At 33.7% G+C, this 25,150-nt stretch overlaps 2 protein-coding genes across 2 annotated transcripts; both read right to left on the reverse strand.

Moving 5' to 3' along the window:
- Window positions 1–2,742: 2,742 nt before the first annotated feature.
- LOC106709798 lies at window positions 2,743–20,043 on the reverse strand. The gene is made up of 3 exons (XM_014501682.2): window positions 19,804–20,043; window positions 4,196–4,378; window positions 2,743–3,028 (listed from the first exon to the last, which is right to left on the reverse strand). Exons 1-3 carry the CDS (start codon window positions 19,859–19,861, stop codon window positions 2,820–2,822), a joined length of 450 nt encoding a protein of 149 aa, XP_014357168.1. The 5' UTR covers window positions 19,862–20,043; the 3' UTR covers window positions 2,743–2,819.
- Window positions 20,044–23,100: 3,057 nt separating this feature from the next.
- Window positions 23,101–24,630, reverse strand: LOC106709778. Its single transcript, XM_045681323.1, has 3 exons — window positions 24,460–24,630; window positions 23,804–24,109; window positions 23,101–23,399 (listed from the first exon to the last, which is right to left on the reverse strand). Exons 1-3 carry the CDS (start codon window positions 24,533–24,535, stop codon window positions 23,170–23,172), a joined length of 612 nt encoding a protein of 203 aa, XP_045537279.1. The 5' UTR covers window positions 24,536–24,630; the 3' UTR covers window positions 23,101–23,169.
- Window positions 24,631–25,150: the final 520 nt, after the last annotated feature.

A 25,150-nucleotide genomic window follows, 5' to 3' on the forward strand; every position in this document is an offset into this window, starting at 1 on the left:
GAATATTTCGACAAAATACAATACATGACAAAGAATGTAAATCCTTTTAAAAATCTTTTATTTTATAAAACATGCAATGTACATTAAAATAATATTGACACTTGCAGTACATGCCATTGTTAAAGAAAAATATTATAACTATATGCTCTCGACATAAAAAAAGTGTTTAGTTTATCAAATAAAATACTTTACTGTTCATTTAGAACACAAACAGTGTATTTCAATGATTACATACCTTAAAAGGTATTTTTTTAAGATTCTATTTTTTCATAAAAACAGATACAAAAGTACACAGCAACTACTTAAATACATAGATATAGTTAAGGTTTTTTTAACAAATTATAAATTAAGAACACATTAATTTTTCTCAAATATATTTTATTTACTAGGCTTAACTTTTGTTAGTTGAAATATTCTTTATTTCTTTTTTTATAACTAATGACATGAATATAATTTTCATAAGCTAATTAAACCTTTTCTTCGTATACTCATTTTTAACTTTGACTTCAATTTACAATGGCTAAGATTCTAAATTGTAAACTAGCTGTAAACATAACAAAATTGTTGTAAAAACTCATTGACAGAATAAGACTGAAAAAAAACGCCCATTGTATACATTATTTTGTATTTTGTTTAGAATGAAAGAGTTGTATTAAGTATAAAATAAAATTTTATTATTTATATTTTTCTTTTCTTATTCATTCATAGACAATCTAGAATTTAAAAAAAAAAATTGAAGAAAAATCCTCGTAAAAGGATGTTGCCAAGGGCGGGGGGAGAGCAGAGACGGCCAATCCTAGAGGATTGAAAAATATAAAATACATACAAGAACTACTTCGAATAAGACCACATTAATGGTAGCTGCCCCCTCTAGACCTAGCCTAGATCATCGGCTGACTACGCCCATGCCTCTTGACAAAAGAAAGCTTTGAAAGCCAAAAAAAAATTTGGTGGCAGCACTGAGCATTAAAAAATAAGAGGCGTGGTAACGAATGTTTTTATTTATTTCAGTGATTTCCTTTGTGTATTCTTTAATAAGTAAACTTTATAATTCCGTTATAAACATATAAATTGCACTCTCGGTTGTCTGTTGTTATGTTGTACAACGTTTGTTTTTATTTTGACCTTTAAATAATAATAAGCGATAACATAAAGACGCATTTCCAATAGCTTTGTTTACATGTCACTTGTTTATTTTAATTAATCTTATGTCAGATGTGGGTTCAGTTTAACATTACACTTTGTTATTGTATGTTTGTATTATGCTTAAGATAATTGGGTTTTTAGTCTACTCGCAAACATGTTTTCTGTTCATGAACGTACTTACAGGATGGTAAAATTATTAGAGCGTTTTTTCTAAACAAATCTGCATAAAATACAAGGCAGGGTATTGAGTATGGTTGTTTCAATCTTTTTGGCGGCTTAAGTCAAGTACGCGCTGAGCAGTGAGCTAACGCCTGCGTAGCTACTCATGCGATGTTCCGCTGCTCTGCTGATGATATTAATAGTAGAATTATTAAAATCATATGTAAAAAATCCTTCTAGCATAAAAAACTTCGAGTGTTTGGACTCTTATCTCTATCTTGAAACATTGACAACATAATCGAATCAAATCGTGAGTCTCGGATCGTGATCCGTAGATTTGACCTTCAATTTTAAGGATCGTATCTAGCTTGAATTCTATACGCACAATGTATTATTATTACTAAATTATCTTGTCTCAATCTTTATTCAACGTAGCTTAAATCATGTGGAACATAATTAACCACCAAATAAACGAAGTGTCTTTATTAAAAAAAATGTCAATATAAATCTACAGCATTTTTTTGCATACTTAATTATGATCGGATGTTCCTGTACTTCATAAGTGTAATCAAACAAAATTATTAGTGACTAAATTTATTGAAATCCACAATTTTAAAATTAACTTTGTACTTAAAACAATGCACCGATTTAGCATAGGATATTAAATGAAAAAATATGAATACATACACATTACTTAAGAAAGTGGCGACAGATTAAAAAAATACATTATATTATACGGCGGTTACGAGAAACATAATATGAATTAAGCAACTTATTTACAATTAAAATAATCTAGAACAATATAAACAAAAAAAATCCTTAACCAAGACCAAGACAAAGCCAAATTATGTGTACATACACGCTAATAAGAAATAAAACAATTTGTGCCGTAATTAGTATTGGAAATTATTTTTTTTGCACGATCAACGTCAATTTTCATCAAAACCCTATTTGTTTTAGTTACACATGTTATCCACATATTTTACGTATTAATTAATGTTACTGAAATAGATTCTCATATTTCAAGACTCGGGATATATTTGTATAACTATTTTGGTAGAAAGTCGAAATTTTAAGAAGTCATAGAACTACCAAGAATAGTTTCAACAAAAATGTTACCATACCTCTTTATAAAGTTCTTATATAAATCTATGAGTTTAGAATATAAATGTATGCTTAGCTACCTAGATAACAATCATAAATGAATACTTTAAAACAGATTTAATAAAGATTTGCAATGCATTAAAATAGAGAAAATTAATTAAAATTGCAACATTTAACACAACAGATTATGTCAAAAGTATTAGCTATGGGTGTCCACTCGTAGTTCATTAATTATAATCTTTGAAAAACAGATTTACGATATGTTTTATTAAAAATGTTTCGGAAGTGCAATTTCAAGGTAATAAGACGGTTTCTCTTTTTGTTATTTGTTTATTGTTTCCTTGGGCCTTGAACGGTGGGTGCATCGTAATGGTATCTTATGGTCCCATATTAAGACTCTACACTTGCTATTACTTAAAGAGCAATAGACCGAGTGGTGCAAGAACTAAAGCGATAGTCTTAGAGATGGCAGCTGCTCCGTTGCAACCGTCGTAGTCACAGGTCTCGCAGAAAGAGGTCACCTCGTTGGCTGACGAGGTTGATGTACTGGGACAGGTGTTCGTGTAATCGTCCTTACGTTTCCATGTGCAGCCACGCGATATCACCAAAGCACCGTGAACTGAAACACGAATGAAAAATATTAAAATATTATATAAATATATATTGATCTATATATGAACTGTATCGAGTCTATTTTTCGATTTGCTGATGATCTGTTCTTTGATCATTGATCTGCTGATTTGTTCGTTAAGTTATAAGGTCTACTTAATAATGTTATATTATAAAGAGGACTAAACGACGGTAACTTAAATAGTTTAAACTTTAAAGTGCCTTGCCCAGAATGGCAGGCTTTCACTTTTGCGATATCGAAAGCAACGAAATCTAATTCTTAAGGGTCAAGAGATTAAGTGACTCCCTTAGTAGGGATTTAGTGTGAGAAATCTAAATAAAGGACTGTTATTCGTAGATATTTTTTCCAGATATTTTTTTCACTACTGTACTGGTATAAACGCTTATGAAATGATCTTATAGAGTTACAAGTATCGGAAACGCGTAGGTTTTGCAAATTATAAGTATTCTAAAACGGAATAACTCATAAATTCTCATTTTATATTGTTATATGATCTTCTGTTAGTTAACTCGTTGATTTAAAGTTCAACTAATATTTGTTCATATCATGTGACCACAGGTAATAAACATTTCTAGGTGAGGTTAAGTTGTCTTCAGAGACTTAATATAAACTTCTGTTATCAAATGTAGTAAAATATTCAATTTAACCTAATTAATTTTAAGTAAGTAAATTATCGTCAAAATGTCCACCCTATCTTTATAATTAATTAAATAATTAAATAATATTAAAAAAAAAACTGTGAATGTACCTATCGCAAGTTTCTTTACTGCTATCATGACTGGTAACTAATGGGTAAATTGTCTCAAGACAATGTATACTAAACATAGTACAATAGGGCACGTGAACACGTAGTTTCTATTAGCTGTATCTGTGTGATTACTCGTCTCGTAATTACCTAATGGGTTGACAATTTACAGGTTTAAATGATCCACTGGCACGTATGTGGGTTTATAATTTGTTTACTTTGTTTAAAGAAAAAATTCTTCGTATATACTCGTAAGTATCATTGTTTTAATATAGTTTTCCGTCGCAGCTTTTTATAGCATTCCTAAAGTTATTTCTTTTAATATTCTTCTAGATTACCAACTTACCTAACAATGGTTTAGTAATTCGTAGGCCCAAAAAAATAGTATACCCTAAGACAAAAAAACTCACCGAATTTCTTCTGCTTCTTACAAGCGGAGATTGAAGATGTGAGGTAGGGGTAGGATACGGCGGAGGTTGCGTCGCAGTTCTCTAGGCGGAAGAGATACGAGTTCTCTGTCTGGCCCACCATAAAGGGGTCGTTGCAGAGCGGGTTCAGGTCGGAAGAACATGTCCAACACCGGACTGCATCAGCTGTGAAACAATAAAATTACGTTGAATTGTATGTTTGCTAAAGTTATTTGTAAATGATTGACAGAAGTGTATGAAAATGTATGAACATTATATTTCGATCTATCGATTATCTAATCGCGGTTTGGCGATTTAGAAGTGTGATATGTCATTAAATGTGTATTCTTCCCCGCAGTATCATGAAGTACGTCGGGCTTTTGGTTCTTTATGAGGTTTACAGTTATTTAAAAAAGTATAGTTTTTTTAATATTCTCATTTAAGTACAATACAGTGGACAATGTCTGGGAATTAATATTATACTTTAGTTCGGTCTTGAAAATTAACGTCATTTAACTCGTTGTTATATTACATTTATATACATTTAAAATTGTAAGTGTATTTTTCTGAACATTTTTATTTTTATTTTTTTTTAATTTACTTTAAGTTACTGTACCAAGTTCTTTCTTTTTTATTTTTAGGTTGACAGGAATTGAAATTAATTTCAAATAAGAAACATCTACGTGTACAGAAAATGATTACAATCATGGCAAAGATGCTTGCAGTCCAATAGTACGTATTATAAAAGCAATCAATGTTTGTAGCAAGTTTATACGTAACCGAGTAGTCAAATGAAAACACTTTTATTGCGCAACATCGTTACGACATCTCCTCACAAGTTCTAATAGGAACGCTTCGCACCAACAACACTGTTCAAAGCCAAACAACCTTCAAACCTTTGGAATCGTTATAGGAAAGTTGATTTATGTTGAAATAAAACCTATAAAAATTTAGTTACGCATAAGACGAGACAAACTATAAAAGTTGTTTGTGCGCTCATCTTAAAGTTTACAGTACGTTAGCAGAGTTTTGTCCTTTATTTAAAGAGATATGATGACTGATGTCCTCCGTGACGTAATCCGTCAATGGCGAACCTTGCTATCTCCGAGAGTGCGATCGGAGATGACTGGCAAATCCGAACTTAGTTTTGAAAGTCCGGTCGCACGGCGCACAGTACAACCGGCCTGAGGAATCGTATGTATAGGTATAGGAAGGCTTTGGTCGAGTTTTTCTAATTTGGCGCTTTGCATCCAGGTCTTGTAATCGTCGGGTTTCGAAGCGTGTTACTGCCAAATTGACAGAGTTGCGCCATTCTCTTCTCTGTTGCGCGAGCTCTTCCCAACCTTTGACCGGTACCTCACACGCAGTCAGATGTCGTTTGATAACATCTCTGTATCTTAAAAACTGACCTCCAGATTTGCGCTTACTCCCTTTAAGTTGAGAGTAAAATATAGCTTTAGGCAACCTGGAGTCGGTCATACGAACGAGATGTCCGCACCATCTCAGCTGGTTTTTAATGATCATGGCCTCTATTCCGGACATCTCAGTCCGCTGCAGGACTTCAGAGTTAGGTACTCGGTCATGCCACTTAATATGTAGAATAGACCGTAGACATCGCATGTGGAAGGTGTCGAGCCGTTTTACGTCACCTTTGTAAAGACACCATGTCTCCGTGGCATAGAGAAGTATGGGCAGAATGACCGCTTTGTATACAGCGATCTTGGTGTGCATTCGAAGATCATGAGAGTCCCAGACTCTTCTCCTTAGCCTGCCGAATGATGTCGCTGCCTTTGCTATTCTTGAGGAAATTTCAGTTTCGAGGCGGTTATCATATCGAACGTAACTACCCAGATACTTAAAGGACTGTACTTCCTCAAGAGGCTTATCTCGGAGACAAATCGGTGTGGGGTCTGTCGAGGTACCACGAACAGGCTGCTTGAGAACTTGTGTTTTCGAGACGCTTATAAGCAGACCGAATTTTCTACACGACTCGTCAAGACGATTCAAAAAGATTTGTAGACTGTTTGCATCATGGGCCATCAGACAGACATCGTCTGCATAAAGAGCATCCAGTATTGACACTTCTTGTATCATTCGCTTAGATCTAAAACGCGACAAGTCAAAGACACTTTTATCAGATCTGACTTCGAGGTAGATTTGTCCAGTACAGTTATTGTAAGAATCTCGCAGTACTGCAGCGAAATAGATAGCGAAGAGAGTCGGGGCCATTACGCATCCTTGCTTGACACCGCTTGTAACTGAAAAGTTTTTTGTGAGGTCACCTTCATGTCGTACGCGAGCTGTCATGCCGTCATGAAATTGACGTATAAGGTTTACGAACTTTCCAGGACAACCCGTCTTTTCAAGGATAGCCCACAGAGCGGATCTCGGCACTCGGTCGAACGCTTTCTCAAGATCAACAAAACACATGTGAAGGTCACGTTGCTGTTCAATACATTTTTCTTGCATTTGTTTAACGATAAAGATAGCGTCTGTTGTTCCTCTGCCGGCCCTAAAGCCATATTGACTTTCAGGCAAAATCCGTTCTGCTAACTCTCCAAGCCGTTGATTTAAAATATGAGCTAGGATTTTTCCGGCTGCGTTAAGTAAGGCGACACCTCTGTAGGATCCACAATCAGAGGTATCACCCTTGCCCTTATAGATCTTACAAATAATAGCATCTTTCCAGTCTTGAGGTATATCCTCAGTATCCCAGATCTTCAGCGTCAATTCAAAGAGACTGTTTTGAATATTGGGTCCACCGTATTTGTAAAGCTCGGCGGGCAGACTGTCCGAGCCAGCAGCTTTATTGTTTTTAAGCATATTTACGGCGAGGAGAAATTCCTCAAAAGTAGGAGGCGTGTTAAGCTCCACAGATGTAGGGAGAGCTTGAATACTATTTATTACTCCGAGATCGACCCCATCAGTGAGTGGATTTAGAACGTCACTAAAGTGTTCAGCCCAACGGTGCAACACCTCATCATGTTCTGTTAATCGTTTTGATTTGTCGCGCGAGTAGATTGGGGAAATCTTTTTAAACCGAGGTCCGAAAATTGTTCTTAGAGATTCATAGAATAGGCCTGTCTGCTTAATATCTGCAAGATGTTGTAATTCCACTGCTTTCATCATCCACCATCGGTTTTTCAATTCGCGCACTTTGAGTTTGAGATCTCTTTGTAAGGTTTTTCGTTGCGTACTATTGACAGTTGGGCTCCTTAGCAGGCGCCGAAAATCACTAACGAGCTTCGTAATCTCATTGTCGGAGTCGTCAAACCAATCCTGATTTTTCTTTTTCGGCTTGCCTACAACTCGCTCAGCTACTTCATGAAGTGATCGTGCTAAGTTACACCATTGTTCATTAATAGAAGATGTCGTGTTAGGTGGCATTTTACCAAATTCCGAGTTCAGGTTTTGTTGAACTTCACGCGACTGAATGAGCTTTGAGAAAGCTAGTCGAGCCGGAATATTGTGGTTTGATCGGCGAGGAGGTTTATAATTGATACGAATCTTCGATTTTATTAGCCGGTGATCTGTCCAACCAACAGCGCCCCGCATTGCTCTTGTAATAAGGACATCTTTCAGATCAACTCTGCGTACGATGACATAATCAATAAGATGCCAATGTTTAGAGCGTGGGTGCATCCATGAGGTTTTAAACTTGTCGGCCATGCGGAAAAAAGAATTTGTGATGCAGAGGTTAAATTCTGCACATAAAGATAGAAGGAGCTCACCATTGGAATTACATTTTCCAATTCCATGTCGGCCAAGAATCCCTTCCCAGATGTGGAAATCGGTGCCAGTGCGTGCATTAAAGTCTCCCATGAGAATGATTTTATCATTGGGTGGTATATGTTGCAGGGTTTTGCGGAGATCGTTGTAAAACCGCAGTTTCTCGTCATCATCGTAAGTCATTGTAGGAGCATATACGCTAATTAGATGAAGATATTTGTTTAAACCGGTATGCAACCTAAGGGTCATAAGCCTATCGCTTATGCCTTTTGGTTTTTCTATAAGTGAATTAGCGATATTTGTTTTTAAAGCAAAACCTACTCCACAACTAGCTCTTTCAGAAGCAGGTTTCCCAACCCAGTAGTAAGTGTATCCCCCGCGGTCCTCACGAAGTTCTCCACTATCAGCTAAGTGAGTCTCGCTTAGGGCAACTATGTCTATTTTGTATCTAGACAGTTCTCTTGCGATAAGAGCAGTTTTTCGCTCTGGACATAAGTTTGTAGGGCTGTCAAGTAATGTTCGAACATTCCAAGTCGCAAAGGTCAGTGTTTTATTTGGCGATATCTTAACTTTTTGAATTTTTCGACCGCATTTGTTCGGTGCCCGAAGGCCGCGGTGTGCCAGCGGGGTAGAGTACAAGACGGACTATGTTTAGGCCACCTTTTCTAGGCCACCTTTTCTAGGCCCCTCCCCTGTGCAGGGGTAAGCAGAGCGATCCTAAATAGGGCTGCTTAGTCGTCAGACGTGCTGCCGAACCCGTACTTCCGCCTAAGTCAAGTCCGGGAGCGACCACTCTCGTCTGACCGCCTATGTGCAGAGAAATGACTAAGAAACGGATTCACCGTGATCCGGTTTCCCACCACCACTACTCCATCGCCATAGGGCTTTGATTCGGAGAGAGTTATAGCCAAGGTTCATCTGCGCGTGAATGGATTTTAGTGGGTAAGCAGTTGCGCTCGTGCAAACCCACTCTCTCGTCCTATGCTACCATAATCCGATGGGCCAGTTGCCTGAAACGACCGGTGGTAAAACAGGATGCAGTGAATTGGCCGCCAACTATTATAGATCCCAGTTGACGCCCTTTAAGGCAGATCACATCACCTTGCTGTATTGCCAGAGAAGCCGAGGACAGCTGCCTATCGACAATGTTCGCCCTCTCTACCAAAACAGGCTTTGTTTAAATTGCAGGGGATCGACTGCATGAGTTAAGATTAATAGTGATCTCAACTCCTAGAAAAAGGAGAGATACCCCCTCATCCCTTTCCTAGTCCTTCCCCTTCCCCGTAAAGTCCATTTCCCCCTCTCATCCCTTCCTTACTAGAAAGGGGTGTGAGGGGAAGGTGGACTGTTTTTAGGCCTCCGGCACCTCACTCATCAGACGAAACGCAGATTACTCCACTTCACGCCTGTCTTCTGTGAGGTCGTGGTATTGCACCGGGCGAGCCGGCCCATTCGTGCGAAGATGTTAAAGCGGGCTCTACCACTGTAAAAGACCCACCGCTGTAAAGAGATATATGTAGATGTTGTCATCTTTGTTACTTAACTCTGTGTTGAAATGTTATCTTAATATATTTCCCATCAAACCCAAGTAGTACAGATTTAAAATATATGTTTTCTATAAATATAGTAATAGGACAAGTGATAAGGTTTTGCATGCATGTCTGAGCTGGATCTGAAACTGCCCTAACCTAAAATTTGAGTAATGTGTAAGGCGCCGTACGTCGTATTCCCAATCCTTATACTAGTTTATCTTCTTTATCCTTCATACGATAGAGGAAGATGTTTAAGTCACTTATGAATATCACATTAAAACGCTTTTGTTAAAGTAAAATTAAATATGTAGATTGTGCAGAAATTTGACTAAATTTGTACAATGTTTATTTTTCTCACGGATTCGATGATTAATAACAAAAAACAAGATTTTTTGTAAACTGTTCAAGGCTCTTTACTACGGGAATCATTGGATCGTTCCTAGTACAGACACGGTACGGTGGTCAAACACAATAGAATATGACTGCAATGTTTTTGTGCATATTTCTGTTCTGCACATTTCAATCGATTTAGTATTTACAATTGTGGTTTTTACGATTGTACAACGTCCATGGGTTTTTTTGTAAGATATGCACGAGTTGATATACGGTAAAAAGTATTAATTTATCATTGAAAAATGTTATCAATACCCAGGAACTTACTAGTGCAATTTGATTTGGTGATATATTTGAATTACTGGCAGTCGCCAGTCCCCGTCCGCGCGGAAAAAACGCGGAAAAAGGCTTAAAAAAAACTTGATATTTTCTTACAAATTTTGTTCTACATCTGTGTCAAACTAACATCTATCTATCTAAACATTCACATTTATATTATTAGTAAGATTAAATCAGATTACATAAATAAGTAAATTAAATGTAAAATTACTTGACATTTTTTCAAAAAAAAAAAAAAAAATTCAGTCCTCCTTCTTTTTGAAGTCGGCTAAAAACTTCAAGTTACTTTCATTAGTTATGCATATATTCTGTTATATTAAGTTTAAATCGAGAGTTTATCGTCTAATATAACAAAGATACATTTTCGGGTTTCGAGTGTATTTAGTTATCATATAATGGATACATGATGGTTATATAAAAATTGATGTTTATTTATAAATAGCTTATAAGCTCACATATGATATCACTATTACATTGTATCATTAAGTATACATTGAAATATCTAGTAATCTAGTTATACTAAAAAGCGTAGCGATCTCGTTGTAATCTTGCCTGAGATTTCAATAAATACCTAGCACTGTCATTTTAAGTCCCAACAGTTCATATTAGTCTTTTTTTATATTATACTAGCTGACGCCCGCGACTCCGTCCGCGCGCAGTAAAAAAAAAAAAACAAAATGAAAAATAGATGTTGGCCGATTCTCAGACCTACTGAATATGCTCACAAAATTTAATGAGAATCGGTCAAGCCGTTTCGGAGGAGTATGGCAACGAAAACTGTGACACGAGAATTTTATATATTAGATATTATAAGGTGCTAAACGAGCAAGCTGTCACCTGAATTCGAAAAAATACCGAAGCGACCGCTGCCCAATAGACAAGTACAATTGCAGATGTGTTGCTGCCTTTAAGCAACGTTCATATTATCATGTATACTGTAACTGCTGTAGTAAACATATAATCATCTTATACTGTAAGAGATTATTAGCGTGGGATTCATAATATATTGTTATATCTATGTTACTTTTTGAATAACCAGAGATACAATATCTGATGGTATGTACCTATAGAGATTTTTTAAATATCTTAGCAGTTCGGAACATCGTACAAGTCGCTGTCTAGAACACAATTTTAGGTGTAACAGAGCATAAAGAGATGCGGAGGAAGTTCACTGCGCAGCGCACAGCTCAAGATCATCCGCCGAGGTATTTGAAAAACGAGTCCAATACAAAGTGTAAAACGGCGGTTATATCAGTGAAAATAGAAATTGATATAGTATGCAATGTTGATGTTTTATTATGTTATCTGTGCGTAGTTTATTTTTAAATTATTGGACAGGCTATACTGTAGTTCTTCGAGAAAATTGAATACAGTATATATAAGAGCGGTCAAAAGGATAACGTTCGATGGCGCCAAAATGTCGCCTCATTCTCTCTCATTTCCCTTCATAAAATGTATATAGGCCATTCGTATATTTATTGTCAGCCTGCAATGTAGATTATGTTGATCCAAATAATATTTTACTTATTTATGATGAATACTGCTAACGTCTTTCTTATTATAATGTAAAAGAGACGATTGGGCGTAAACTAAAATTGTAATTGTTCCCAACTAATAAAAAATCGCTATTAAAATCAAGAATTGGATTAAGGTTTTTAATTTCTTAATACAATCTTAAGACTTTTAATCCAATAATGAAAATAGGTCTAAAGAACTTCGTTAAGTGTTATTTAATCAGCTTTAAGCTATCGTGTTACCGGATCATTAATTATAGAAAAGGCGATACCTAATATATCAACATAATGGCATACTAATAATGTTTTATTACCACGCCTGTAAATTTGATAATTATAACTAATGCGAATCAAGTCACAGTTTAGGCGTGGCTCATTTAATGACTTATTTCTCGTACATCTTATTTACTTATCTTACTAATCTTACTAATATTATAAATGCGAAAGATGAATGTTTGTTAGAAAATATTTCCAGAACAGCATAATGGATCCCGATGAAATTTGGCATAGATATAGAACATAGTCTGAAAGAACACACATAGTCTACTAATAAAGATTTTTAATTCCGCGCGGACGGAGAGAAAGCTTTACACTATCTGTTATGGTGAACATAACCGTAGATTCTGGATAAGACCCTGTAATTTTTATTGTTTATTAACTTATATTAATACGATTGAAAATTGCAAGCCCGTTGGATTTTGTTATTCTCAGTTTTGATTATATACATAAAATATTTTTTTATGTTATATACTTATATTCTTTAATTGTGTAGATTTTTTAAATACAAAAAAAAAAAAATAGTTTAAAGTTACTAAATTTTAAATACAAAAAAAAGTCACTAAAAACTATAGTTATAATAATAAAGCATGGCATACCAAAGCCAATTTAGATTGGCCATGGTTTCCAAGGCAAACGTCCGTAAGCATCATTGAATGAAGTTGTTTGTTTTGAATAGGCCTCAACCAAAAAATCTTACCATATTGTGTACACCATTATTATGAAGGACGTGTGAGAATGGTTCATTTTGTTACTTGGATTAAGATAAAATAAATAAATTCCGGATGTAAGTCACATGCTTTTTATAAAAGACGGCATTTATTGAAGTAAATCTTACTAATATTATAAATGCGAATATTTGCACGAATGTTTCTATAAATGTTTGTTAGTACGTATCTACAAAACTGCTACTAATTAAGTTTTTTTAAAAATCCCGCGCGAATGGAGGCCAAATAAATACACAACGAATTTACGAAGACGTAACATTGACAACGATACGGTAACTAAATATAATATATCTTTCGTTGAGAATAAGGTTTACAAAGGCAACACTCAAAAATATTCCCTATCTCCATGTTCTGAAAGAGAATAAAAAGGGATGGCAATAGTTCTTCTGAAGGTTAGAATGTACGGATGAAACATTGAACATAATATGTGGGTGGAAATGGTTAGTCATAGCACGACATATATTGTTCGATGTTTTCCTTTCGTATTCACGACACGTTAAATCAATCTATTGTGATTCTTTAAGTATTAGCGGGTACTTGTACGAGTATAGACCGTGCATGTAATATCTGTGAATTGACCTTCTAATACTCTTTGGAAATAATTTAGATCTTTAAAAATAATCTAGTTACTTAGATTTCTGCAATCGTTTTATAAACCGAATGATGAGATAAATTAATAAAAATAAAAACAAAGATAATAATATGTTTATATACAGGTGTTTGGCAAAACACACAGTGATGATGTCAAACAAAAGCAAAATAAACAACGGCAACGTGTTATTCGCAATTCTCTCTATCTTTCGTTATTTCAGTAAATTTCGAAACATCTTGGTTCGAAGCCAAACTCATAAGCCCAAATAAAATAAATGAGTCTTATTAGTTCTATTTTGAAAAAAATTTTAGGAACAATTTGAATATTTATAAACAGTGTTGAATTTGTAGTTTGATACTTGTATGCTTTATATGGATATATTATATGGATATACCAGTTTTGACATTAATACTGGATGATTTTTGTGATTCCAGTTTTGATATTTATTATAGACTAGCTGTTGCCTGCGACTCTGTTCTACATCTGTGTAAATTCATCAAGATCCGTTGAGCCGTTTCGGAGATACCTTCAAAGAACCATCCATCCATCTATCCATCTAAACATTCGCATTTATAATATTAGTACGATAGTAAGGAAAAAATTGTTACTCATTGTTTTTGTATTTTTATATTTTTCTTAAATTATTGTCACTCTGTACGTGTTTTAAAATGCCTTTTAAATTACTGACAAAATATCTGAAAGACTTTGTTGCAAATTCCATGTCTGTTTATGCATACCCTTTATACGTAATCACTAGCGGGCTCGTGAAAAATATCAATTTTTATATAATGGCTGGAACTATCAAGGAACTTGGCCACCCCTGGTAAAGACGATTAAAAATTATTTAAACTAGCTGTGCCCACGGATTTATGTCGTTTCTGGTACGTTTAATAAGTTACGCTTACTAGGATAATGTTTATTGCGCTAAAGTTAATCTATTTTAGAAAAATTGGTGCTTCGCGGTACCGTTTGTACTGAAGCCTTACTGTGTATTCTTGATTAATGATTGCTTTAAGTACATAAATGGGGTCATGACTACATTCTTAGGTAAAGTACATTATATATTATGTTGTGACTTTGCGAAGGTCATGTTAAGTAAAATAATTTTAATATTGGATAAAAATATTTAAATTATAAAACATACAATGGTGCGTAAAAATATGTAAATACAATTGAAAAAGTGTGAAAAATGATTCGATTGAATTTAAATTTAAGGTACGTAAAAATAAAATTGAAATGTTTTATTTTAATGCAAATTATGATATCATCAACGTATATTGTTATAAAATTACCTAGATGACTTTGGTGTTTTTTCCCCTTTATATTTTTTGTATTATCCTTAAACTTAAAGCGTGCGATTCTTTTTCGTTTCAAGAAAATCTTGTACCTTTTAATCGTGTGAAATTGCCATTTATACGCCGAAAAAAAAGCAGACTTTGTTTTAATTATGTCTGATTGTTGAGAACAATGAGCAAAAAATTCCAATTGAAAGATGAGAATTCAACAATCACAAGAATAGCTAATAATGCTAATGTTTGTTAAATGAGATTCAATGTCCATATCTAATTACGTAGTTATTTAAACATTGAATGTAGACAAGATGTAGTTTAATTTACCTACAATACGCGAATACTCTTTTATAGTTTTGTTGCAGTTGTAAAAAAAATATCGCTGACTCTGTTTTGTTTTATTATTTTAATTTTAATATACATTATGTTTTTGTAGAAGTGTATCGGCACTGGAACATTGTTATAAACAATTGACAACATAACCCCATTGCTTGTTATTTCAAATGAACTCTGGTAAAATTGATTTCATTTATAGATTTTGTAATGTAAAAATACTGAAAAGTTCTATTGCAATTTACTGTATTTGAGGCGATAAGTTGCATAACTGTAGGTAAATAAATAATGCGTTAGTCACTCTACCTTAACTACGCCTTACATTATTTTTACATATTATTATTGCAAAGTTGATTACAACCTACACTACAACGTACATGTTCCATTTTGTGGCAAAGATAACATGCTAGTTGAGTTAAAAAAGGGATTTTAAAGCTTATTGTTGAAAACACAAGGTACAAATCCAATTGATTTTTTTCTTGTCGAGATTGTGAAAAGAACATAAATACGTCTTCGATCAATTCATCAACGATGCCATGTTTACCGAGGGGTCTGGACTTCGATTTAATTTTATTAATACGATTACATCTCTATGCTGTCTATCAAAAGGGCAATTGTTCAACTTCCGTTGTCTGAAGACATCATTACTTCATAATATGTTCTGTTGATTTTTAAATTAATCTGTCTCTGTAGAAAGACCACGTCTGCATTTATGAATCTCACTAATATTATAAAATGCGAATGTTTAGATGGATGGATGAATGTTTGTTAGAAGGTAACTCCGGAACGGCTCAACTGATTTTGATAAAATTTGGCATAGAAGTAGAACATAGTCTGGAAGAAAACATAGGCTGTTTATTATGTTTTATTGATTCCGCGCGGACGGAGTCGGGCGACAGCTAGTAATACATAAAAAAAGAGTTATCGCGTGACTGAAATATTATCCTAATGTGTGTAATATATTATATTTTACTATATTTTTAATCCGTTTGTAATCAATTTAGAACCAAAAATATATGAGAACAGTTCAGTTTCTTTAGAATTGAGATACCGAAATTTCTCTATCTAAAATAAGTCTTGTATGAATGTCTAAAGTAAACGTATTCTTATCTTAAAATCCACTCTGATAAAAACTATAAAGTGAACAGTTTTTGCTTGCATTTCTATAATTAACAGCATCTATATAAAGTTCGGAAGTCGATCGACTAACGGTAAAGGATATCCCTTTTAATATGGTAAATGCTTCTAATGAGTAGATCTTGTCTAATAGAACTTGTATTTGGTCTTGACCTCATATCATCGTATGATACAGGTCATGGCTTTTTAGAGTAATTAAACCCTAACCTAATTATGTTGTTCATTACAATTAACTAAGCTCATATTGTGGGTGTGGGGATCGACGTATTATGACTAAGCATAGATCAAACAAATTTGCATTTAGTAAAAACTAGCTAGCGTCCTCCCGGTCTATGTGTGGTTGATTACTTAAGCCAATGTTTTTTATCGTAATTCATCATAATATTAGCCTATGTTCTTCCAGACTATGTTCTCTATGACCAATTTCGGCGAGATTTGTTTAAATGTTCTGGAGGTACTTTCTGTTGCCGATACAAACGGACCTCTTTGTACATACGTTTTTATTCATAATTTAATATTTTTAAATTTAGAACGATTTTATATTTTTTCTTCTTTTTTATTTAAAAATGTATCACTTGTAAATATATATTCCTTATAGTGAGTGCTAATCGTTTCTTTTCACCGTTTTTATTTAATTATTATTTTCATGTTCATTTTTATTATTTTCTACATTACTCTAAATTACCGCTCGTGCTTTAATTCCTCTACACCTTCTAACAAAGATCCATCCATTTAAACAGTCGCATTAAAATTTTAGTTAGATATCTTTCTCACATATCATTATTGTTTACTGATCCTAATCACAAACAGATAAAAAGAACACTCCCCGTTTATAACGAAGCGTGAAGATATAAATAATGATAAAATAAGGCAATGCATGGTCAATATCATTAACAATAGCGTCTAATAACTTCAATCAATAGTGTGATTTACTATGGTTTAACAATTGAATCTCACTGGGAGACTTGCCTTTATTAAATGAGATATGCGGGTTGCATACAAGATATCGTTATCATGCGATAATCGCTTTTTACTTGCATTATCTAAATTTTTATGGACATTTTATTTTTATTATATATTCAAAGTTTTATTCATGATAAATTTCAAGAATGGATGGCTATTTATCTATCGTTTTGATAAATGTTTGTGACGTAGCTTTTGTTGATTTTGCAACTGTTGTTACAAATAAAAAAATGTTTAAAAAACTTAATATTTTATTTTCCTTTTGATTTAAAACAAAAGATTTATTCATATATCTAGATAGCATTGCGTTATTCATTTTATAAAACTAGCTGTCGCCCGCGACTCCGCCCGAAATGAATTGAAATCAAAAATCTACCTATAATTAGCAGCCTATGTGTTCTTCCAGACTCCGTTTTATATCTATGGAAAATGTCACTGAGATTTAGCTGTTCTGGAGATACCTAAAAACAAACTTCCATCCATAAATCTAAACATTCGCATTTATAACATTAATAAGATGATAAACCATCACGATGGCAAAAACCTTGAAACCGTTTCCCAGTTTAGATATTTTAGGGATAGATACAGTCACGTATGATGATACAACATCCCTTTTCTTTTGGCACGTTTCCACGTCTTGTTTTAACCTGACAACAATTTTAATATCGTATGACGTAACCCTTTTAATTACTCCTGATAATCTTACATGTATATCTATCAATATAAATATTGTGTTCGAAAATCAAAGATCAATGAAGATAGTGAATGATTAATAGTTCTATCGAACATAATTCGAAGCAAAGTAAACTTGGTTATTAATCTAGTGGTGCAGTACACAAAATAAAAACATTCGGCTTATGGATCAATAGCTATATCTCTACCAGTACGCTTTACTTTTCATCTTGCCTTTTCTCTAACCTTGGGTTTCTGCTGCAGTCACGCCTATAAAGTAAACATTTTCATCCCTTTTTGTAAAAAAATAGAGATACTAACTTGTTACAATATTCAGCTGTGGAAACATAATAAACACAATATTGTAGATATATCTATTTGATATCAAAGAATGCGTTTAAAAAAATCTACGTTCGTTAAAAATGAAAACCTTGTAATATTTTTAAAAATAGGTTATGCTACAATCAGCTTTTACAACCATTTTACGAGTCACGCAGATTTATGTCACTAGAGTAGGTGTTTGCATCCGCTATCGTTTGAACTGTGACGACACAAGTTAGTAGTTAGTACTTTGACTCAAGTGGAAAAAATTGAATGCATTCTTTGTGTAATTTAGAGACGTGTTATTTTAGTTTGTTTTCCTGGTGTATTTCAAGTTCGTCTAAGAAAATAGAGACCCTCCGAAGTCGACGTGAATGCCGGTAGCGGTATATGAAGCGAAAAAAATACCTATTTCTAGCAGTATACAATTTACGTTTAAGTAATACATTGGATAACACGATCTAGTAATGTTATTCAAATGTATATTTCAAAGCTTCAAATTCCAGTTGATTATTGCGGTTAAGCAAGGTTTCGCACCTATTCAATGGATAACCACAATGACATTTATTGGTTACTGCAGACAGCTGTGTAATCAAAACGCATACGTAAACTGAGATAAGACATTTAAAGGCTACGATTCATTTTTTTTGCATGTCGATATATTTATTTACTAGCTGAACCCGGCATCCGTTTAATAGCAATCAAAATAACGACAAACGTCTTAAAAAAATAATATCGAATTAAGTTACAGTGCAATCAATAAATTTCAATAAAAAGGAAAATAATTTTCATTTATTTTTTAGATTTTTGGGACTCGAACATTCTGTGGAGTCCTCAGTACACCATACCAAAACCTCATCTATATCTGACGTGTGGTTTAGTGTACCTATACATAAGGGATGAACATACATGAATGAGAAAATATTAAATTTTAACATAACATCATCTCCTATCGATACGATTTACAGAGTTTTACTAGCTGTCGCCCGCGACTTCGTCCTTCATCATCATCATCAACCTGCCCTTATCCCTATGGAGGGTCGGCACAGTATATACTACTCCTCCGTCCATCTCTATCAGACGTCTCTGAATTTACCCCCTTCTTATGCATATCCTCTTTCACACAATCCATCCATACTTTTTTTGGTCTTCCTCTACCTTTATAGCCATCCACATTCAATCGCATTACTCTTTTGTGTATATGATCCGCGACTGCGTCTTTGCGGAATTGAAAAAAAATATATAATAAGTAGCCTATGTGTTCTTCCAGACTATGAACTACATCTATGCCAAATTTCATCGAGATCCGTTGAGCCGTTCTAGAGATACATTCAAAAAAAATCCATCCATCCAAACATTCGTATTTATAATATTAGTAAGTTAAGATTGGAAAAACATCTTTTATTAAGAAAATACCAAGTTTAGGGGAAGTGCAAGAAATACAATTTAAAAGAATCAGCAAGTAAACTTAACATGTAGTCGAATTCAAGATTATTTTAAAGTCGAGTTTTAAAAAAAAATATGCAAACGCATGTGTGATGTTTTGGATTCCTAAACAGGTTGAGTCGGTTTCATAATGTAGTCAGTTTCGCCTCGGCCGCATATTCACAATAACATAGTAGGTATCAATTTAAAATAATTTATTTGTAACCAAAATATGAGTATAGTAGGTATATATTAACTAAAACCAATGCTTATTTAAAGTTACCAGAGTATTAGATAAGTATAATTTACTAAAATGCAAATTCTTTAAAACAAAATAAAAAACACAAAGTTTCAATAAGATTTTGCGCAATTACTTTAGTTGTGTAAAATTAAAAAGTTATTAAGGTAAATGCAATAGCTTTACTCACCATCATGTGTGAAAAATGCAAACAAAACCACCGGAACAATTAAAGCGAATCTTGCCATTATTACAAAATATCACTCGCGCTAAAAGAAAACCTGGACGGATAACAAACGTTACGAAACGCACAACACGAACGAATGCCAAACGGCGAGTGAATGTGAATGGAATGGAACTGGAACGAAGTACCGAGCGGGAGTCACTAATCTGTGAAGCGATGGCGATGGCTTGGCGAGCGTGTCGCGGCACGGAACGGCTCGGCAGGGCGTAGTACGCGAAAGCGGTACGCGTATTACGTATGATACCAAGGCATGTCATAGATTATAGGTTAACAGATGTGCCATGCGGTAAATGATGACAGATTGCGTTGGAAATTTCATTATATCAGACATAATGATCCATAGTCCCATCTCGTTTTGTATATTTTGTCAGTAACATTATTTTTATGAGCGTTATCTAGAATCTAGACTAGATTGATACAACTTAACAATCAGATATAAAATTAATTCTTCCTTCAAAAACATTTTCAATTTTAACCATTACACAATTTTTTTTGTGTAATGGTCCTTAAATCAATTAATCTTTGCCATGATTGGCAATAAACTACACATTACGTAATGTTGCTCTCTTTGGATGTCATGTTTTTCTTCAATGCAAGTATGTTCGTTGATCTTATTAATTAAATTACAAGTAGGTACTTGTATGTGTATTTCTTTTTTCGAATTTAACAGTGAAACTGGATCTTAACCATCTTTTATGATAGCAATTTATTTGATTTCATGATAAACATCTACTGATTATCCGATAATTTACATATCAAAAATAAAACGAAAAGATGAAGGGGGCCATTCGGTTATACGCCCAGAAATATTAAATTAAACCAGTATTAGTAAATTTCTTATTTATTTATTTGCATAAAAATTTCGACAAGTTCATTTCGGTATTTCAGTTTATTTTAATCTTTAAAAAATCATTAATGATTTTACGTTTCAATTTATAGATTTAATATTCCATTATTCTCTTTCTCGTGCCCTTGTATGACGAGATTGTAATTAATTTGAGATTTAGCACTTTTTTTTAAATAATAGTTAGGGTTATAAAATAAAAAGCGTTTAACCCAGTAATTTAGGGCTTAGCGTATGGCAATTTAATAAGCTCGCACTGTCATTATAAGAACTATTAGAGAGTGTCTTTATGGCATTCTGGATATCTATATTATAGTGGCTGATCAAAATTTTCGTTTGTGTGAATTGAAAGCTTGTTTAATGAAGTACATTGACCATAAATACACGATGTGACCTCATTGGATTGTTACGTGGTAAAAATTTTAAATTTCAACGTTTCACTTTTAAGTGTGCGAGCATATTGATGGACAAACTCGAACTGCTTCAATTATTTGTACCATCTGCTTTACCTGTTGGCGACTTAGAACTCCTGCTGACTGAAAACTGATGTACGTTTATGGCGTACTACAGTTGATGATCACCTTGATTTGAACAATACAAGGCACCTAAGTGTAAAAAAAAAATAGTGTCTTATTTCTTTATTTAAATTATTTATAAATAATATACTTTACAAAATTTTCAATTTTATAAAAAACAATAATGTAACTTAAATTACATAAAAATTGTTTACTACCGGGTTGCAGAGAAAAGAACCTCGTCACAATGCGCGCAGTTTTCAAAAAACTGTCTTGTGTTTCGGGCCTTGAATCTAATTGTTTAGCGAGTATTAATATTATTAAAAAAATACCATAATACATGAAGTGATTACATTTGAACTACACGTTTTGTCAGCTATTTCCTCACCTTTGTCTGAAATTTATCACACTTAAAATACTGAAATAATCTCAGTTTATAATATATGTCTTGTAAATAACATAGTTATAAGTAATGTAGCACTTGTGTTACATAAATTGACAACCTTCATGGACGATGAATCAGCATCAAGGTAACCAAGTAAATAAGCAAGGCGTTTTTTGTTCAAAGTGATGTCGCCGTTAGCACGATAAGCCATTTAAGTCATCAAGCAGCGATATAACCTACTTGAAATGATCACTGTTATTATGTCTGCGGAGAATAAACAATTTTTTAAATAAAAAATGAGTTCATTTGAATTATAGTTACACTAAAGCTAAAGTGTTTTATTCAAATTAAATGCAAGGTTAACGGAAATTATCGTCACAGCTACGAATCTAAATGTGGGTAGTTTAAAAATTTTTAGTGCTGAACCATGTTAGAAAACTAAAATTATTACTATCTTTGCAGATTTCTTTGGCAGTGAATAACAAATAGACGGTATGTGGCATAAATTCCTACTGCTATTAGATATATGTATCAATGTTTTAACTATGTATGTCGCTCCCTCTACAAAGCCATAGTGACTCACAAGCCGCACTTATTACGCAGTTCGATTGCTTTTTCCTCGATAGTTTGTCAAAACATGGACATTAAACTTGTAAAACGGAAAAATTGTTTATCAACACTCCTCTTTCTTTCTAGAAAAGTTATCATCACATTTTATGGTCCAAATAAAAAAGAAAATCCATTTCCTTAATATCATATTAAATGTATAGTTCAAATTAACAAAGTACTCATGTTGGTGTACGCCAAACCTTTTATTGCCAAACGACATACAGTTAGAAAGAGAAAGTAGCATTCCGGTTTTGTAACGTCCCAAGCGATGAAGTAATTCGGACAGAGAGGTCACTAACGTTTTATTCATATTAAAACTATATTGAATTCAAATACTTTTTAACATGTTACGTAGTGCAAAGCACTCTTGTCTTTTAATCCAAGTAAATACGGATGAGAATCACTTAAGGTAAGCGAGTAAGTATATCAGAACGACTAGTTTGGACCACATTCAGATTCTTGAAGTAAGCAGGTGGCAAAAGTTGGCAAGCGTCTATAAACCTTGGGAAAGTTACTTATATACATACTTTTTTATTCACATAAACTGCCAGATCCTTTTGTATTAGAACTAAATTAATATGCATTTAAAAATCGTCGCAAATAAAAAACTATGTGAAAATTCGAATAAATTAAAGATCACTAAAAATAATTAAAAATAGAAACGATGAATTTGTTAGATATTTAAATTAGTTGTATAATTTAATTACTTACATTTCTATAAAAGTGTTGCGTAATTTTATTCAAACTTCAAAAATTTCATTGTACAAATCGCTTTATTTTATAACAACATTCTAAAGTAAACTATTGTATAACTAAGGAGACTTGCTTTATTTAATTATAATTTTCATCGTACTAAAATCCTTTATACACATATAAAATCTTTGGTGGTTCATGAAACATAAAATAGTTCGAATTTTCTATACTTTGAGTTTGAAGCAATAGCGTATTTTATAAAATATTTAAGAAACAGTATATTTAACAGCGATAGGACTTACAATTACAGCGAACAGAGCTAGAGTAATATCAGAAATGGATCGGAAACCACTGTTCGTATTGCATTTGTTACCATCACATTCACGACAATGTAATAACTGAACAATATCTCCATGTGCGGCGTGAGCCTTCCTGATGTCTTCACAGGAACCTCTCTCTGAAGCACAGCCACGGATGTACCATGATCTCTTCATGTCTAAACCAGAAAGTATACGTGCCGTTGTAATTTTTTTAAATTCCAGCAAATAATCTCTTAAGATTCAGAGAAAATTATTAATACAAGATCAAATGACAAACTTCTTCGAAGTGATACACCATACAGAAAAGTGAAAGAGTTTTAAATGTAAGGTATAGAGAAAATTTTTCTCTAAATTGTCTTAAATCGAATCCTAGAGAATGAAGACTACCTTCTAATACACCGGGTATTTTATGAGAATATGTCATTACAGAGCTCAGTTGTCGTTAATGGTCTTTTAGGGTGTCATTTAGCGCAGGTTTAGTAAAAGAAATCTACGATAAGTAATTGTTATAGTATGCAATTAAAGGATACTGAATATGATAGTAAGTGAATAAAATGTAGGTGTAAATTGCTTTACTTACGTTTATATTTCTCTGCATATACGACACATTTGTTCTGTCTTGTAACATCAAGTGTATGCGGACATAATTTCGATGTTGTATTCTCGTATATCTTTGGACAATCAGTACAGACGAAGCATTCCACTACGTCTATCACAATTTGTGCAGGTCTTGTGTTCTGTTGGACTGGAACTTGCGGTTGAGGTCTACCCCTGTTAAAGTTGTTCATAGCTATTGCATTCCCTTGTGCGGATGCAACTTTATCCGCGGCTTCCCCATCTTCTTCTATTTCATCCGGTACTTCGACTTTGTGTATATCTAAGTCGCCTTTCAGATATTAAAAAAATAATTTTAGATGTTTCAAAATTTAAACGCACTCTTTTTTTTAAGGAACCCTATTGACATTTATTATAAGATTTTAATTGCGTTGTCTACGTTCAATAAACGGAGGTGACAATGTACAAAATAATATTTCCCTTTTAGAAAACGAAAATAACATTATTCCTCTGTCAAATTCACTTTCCCTTCCAATTCTATCATATTAGAAAATAGTGTGAAGGAGAAGAGTGCTGGAAGTGTACTCAAACATATTAAGCATCCTAACAATTTAACAATATAAATCTTAAAAAATCAATAAGTAAAGTTTATGTTAATAGAAGATTAAGATTTATAATCACCTGATGATTCAGCAAGGTTCAAATATGCTACAGAAACGGTGAACACCGCGAAAACGATTAACACGAGCCTATTCATCGTGCTACTAGTGTCGTTACTGTCCACGTTGACTTGGCGTCAACGGTAATATTTTATACGATCATATTACCATTGTTACCAATAAATAGATCACGCTCGAATAACCCTAAATGTATGCATTCGTTAGCGCGAATCGCAGATATTTGTGGGCCGTGAATCTAGTATAGGCAATACAAATTTAACTAAATAATATTGTGTAGTAATTTGTTCATGTCCATTTACGGTTATAGCTCTAATTAAGCAGTGGGCGAGATTTCTACCGCGTCCTTTAGCATACCTTTGAAGGGGGTTAACAGGGTTATGTGAAATTTTGTAATATGCAGACCAGTGGTGCCCATTTCTGTCCAGCGCCGTGGGTGGTTGCCCATCCGCGCCCTAACCTTATTCCGGCACTGATGTCACTTACCGACTTTATTGCTAATATCCTAATATTATGATAAGACTTTTTCTATATAGTTTATTACTCTATAGATATTTAGTTCCAAAATCAAACCACCCGTCACGTTCCGTCTCCTGAAATGGCAAAAAGTGGATTGTGGAGGTTTATTTGGCCAAACCAAATGTTGTGTATCAATATATAAAGTTAAAATAGCAATTTCTAAACTTATCGTGGCA

This window comes from Papilio machaon, chromosome 15 (assembly GCF_912999745.1).
Source record: "Papilio machaon chromosome 15, ilPapMach1.1, whole genome shotgun sequence".
In the NCBI taxonomy this organism is placed as follows: Eukaryota; Metazoa; Arthropoda; class Insecta; order Lepidoptera; family Papilionidae; genus Papilio; species Papilio machaon.

Excerpts from the sequence above, each read along its gene's own strand:
- LOC106709798 (XM_014501682.2), bottom strand. The coding sequence starts at position 19,861 with ATGGCAAGATTCGCTTTAATTGTTCCGGTGGTTTTGTTTGCATTTTTC. Across the intron at positions 4,379-19,803 it reads TGCATTTTTCACACATGATG|CTGATGCAGTCCGGTGTTGG; the intron begins GTGAGTAAAGCT and ends ATTGTTTCACAG. Across the intron at positions 3,029-4,195 it reads TAAGAAGCAGAAGAAATTCG|TTCACGGTGCTTTGGTGATA; the intron begins GTGAGTTTTTTT and ends TTCGTGTTTCAG.
- LOC106709778 (XM_045681323.1), bottom strand. The coding sequence starts at position 24,535 with ATGAATAGGCTCGTGTTAATCGTTTTCGCGGTGTTCACCGTTTCTGTA. Across the intron at positions 24,110-24,459 it reads GAACCTTGCTGAATCATCAG|GCGACTTAGATATACACAAA; the intron begins GTGATTATAAAT and ends AATATCTGAAAG. Across the intron at positions 23,400-23,803 it reads ATATGCAGAGAAATATAAAC|ACATGAAGAGATCATGGTAC; the intron begins GTAAGTAAAGCA and ends TTTCTGGTTTAG.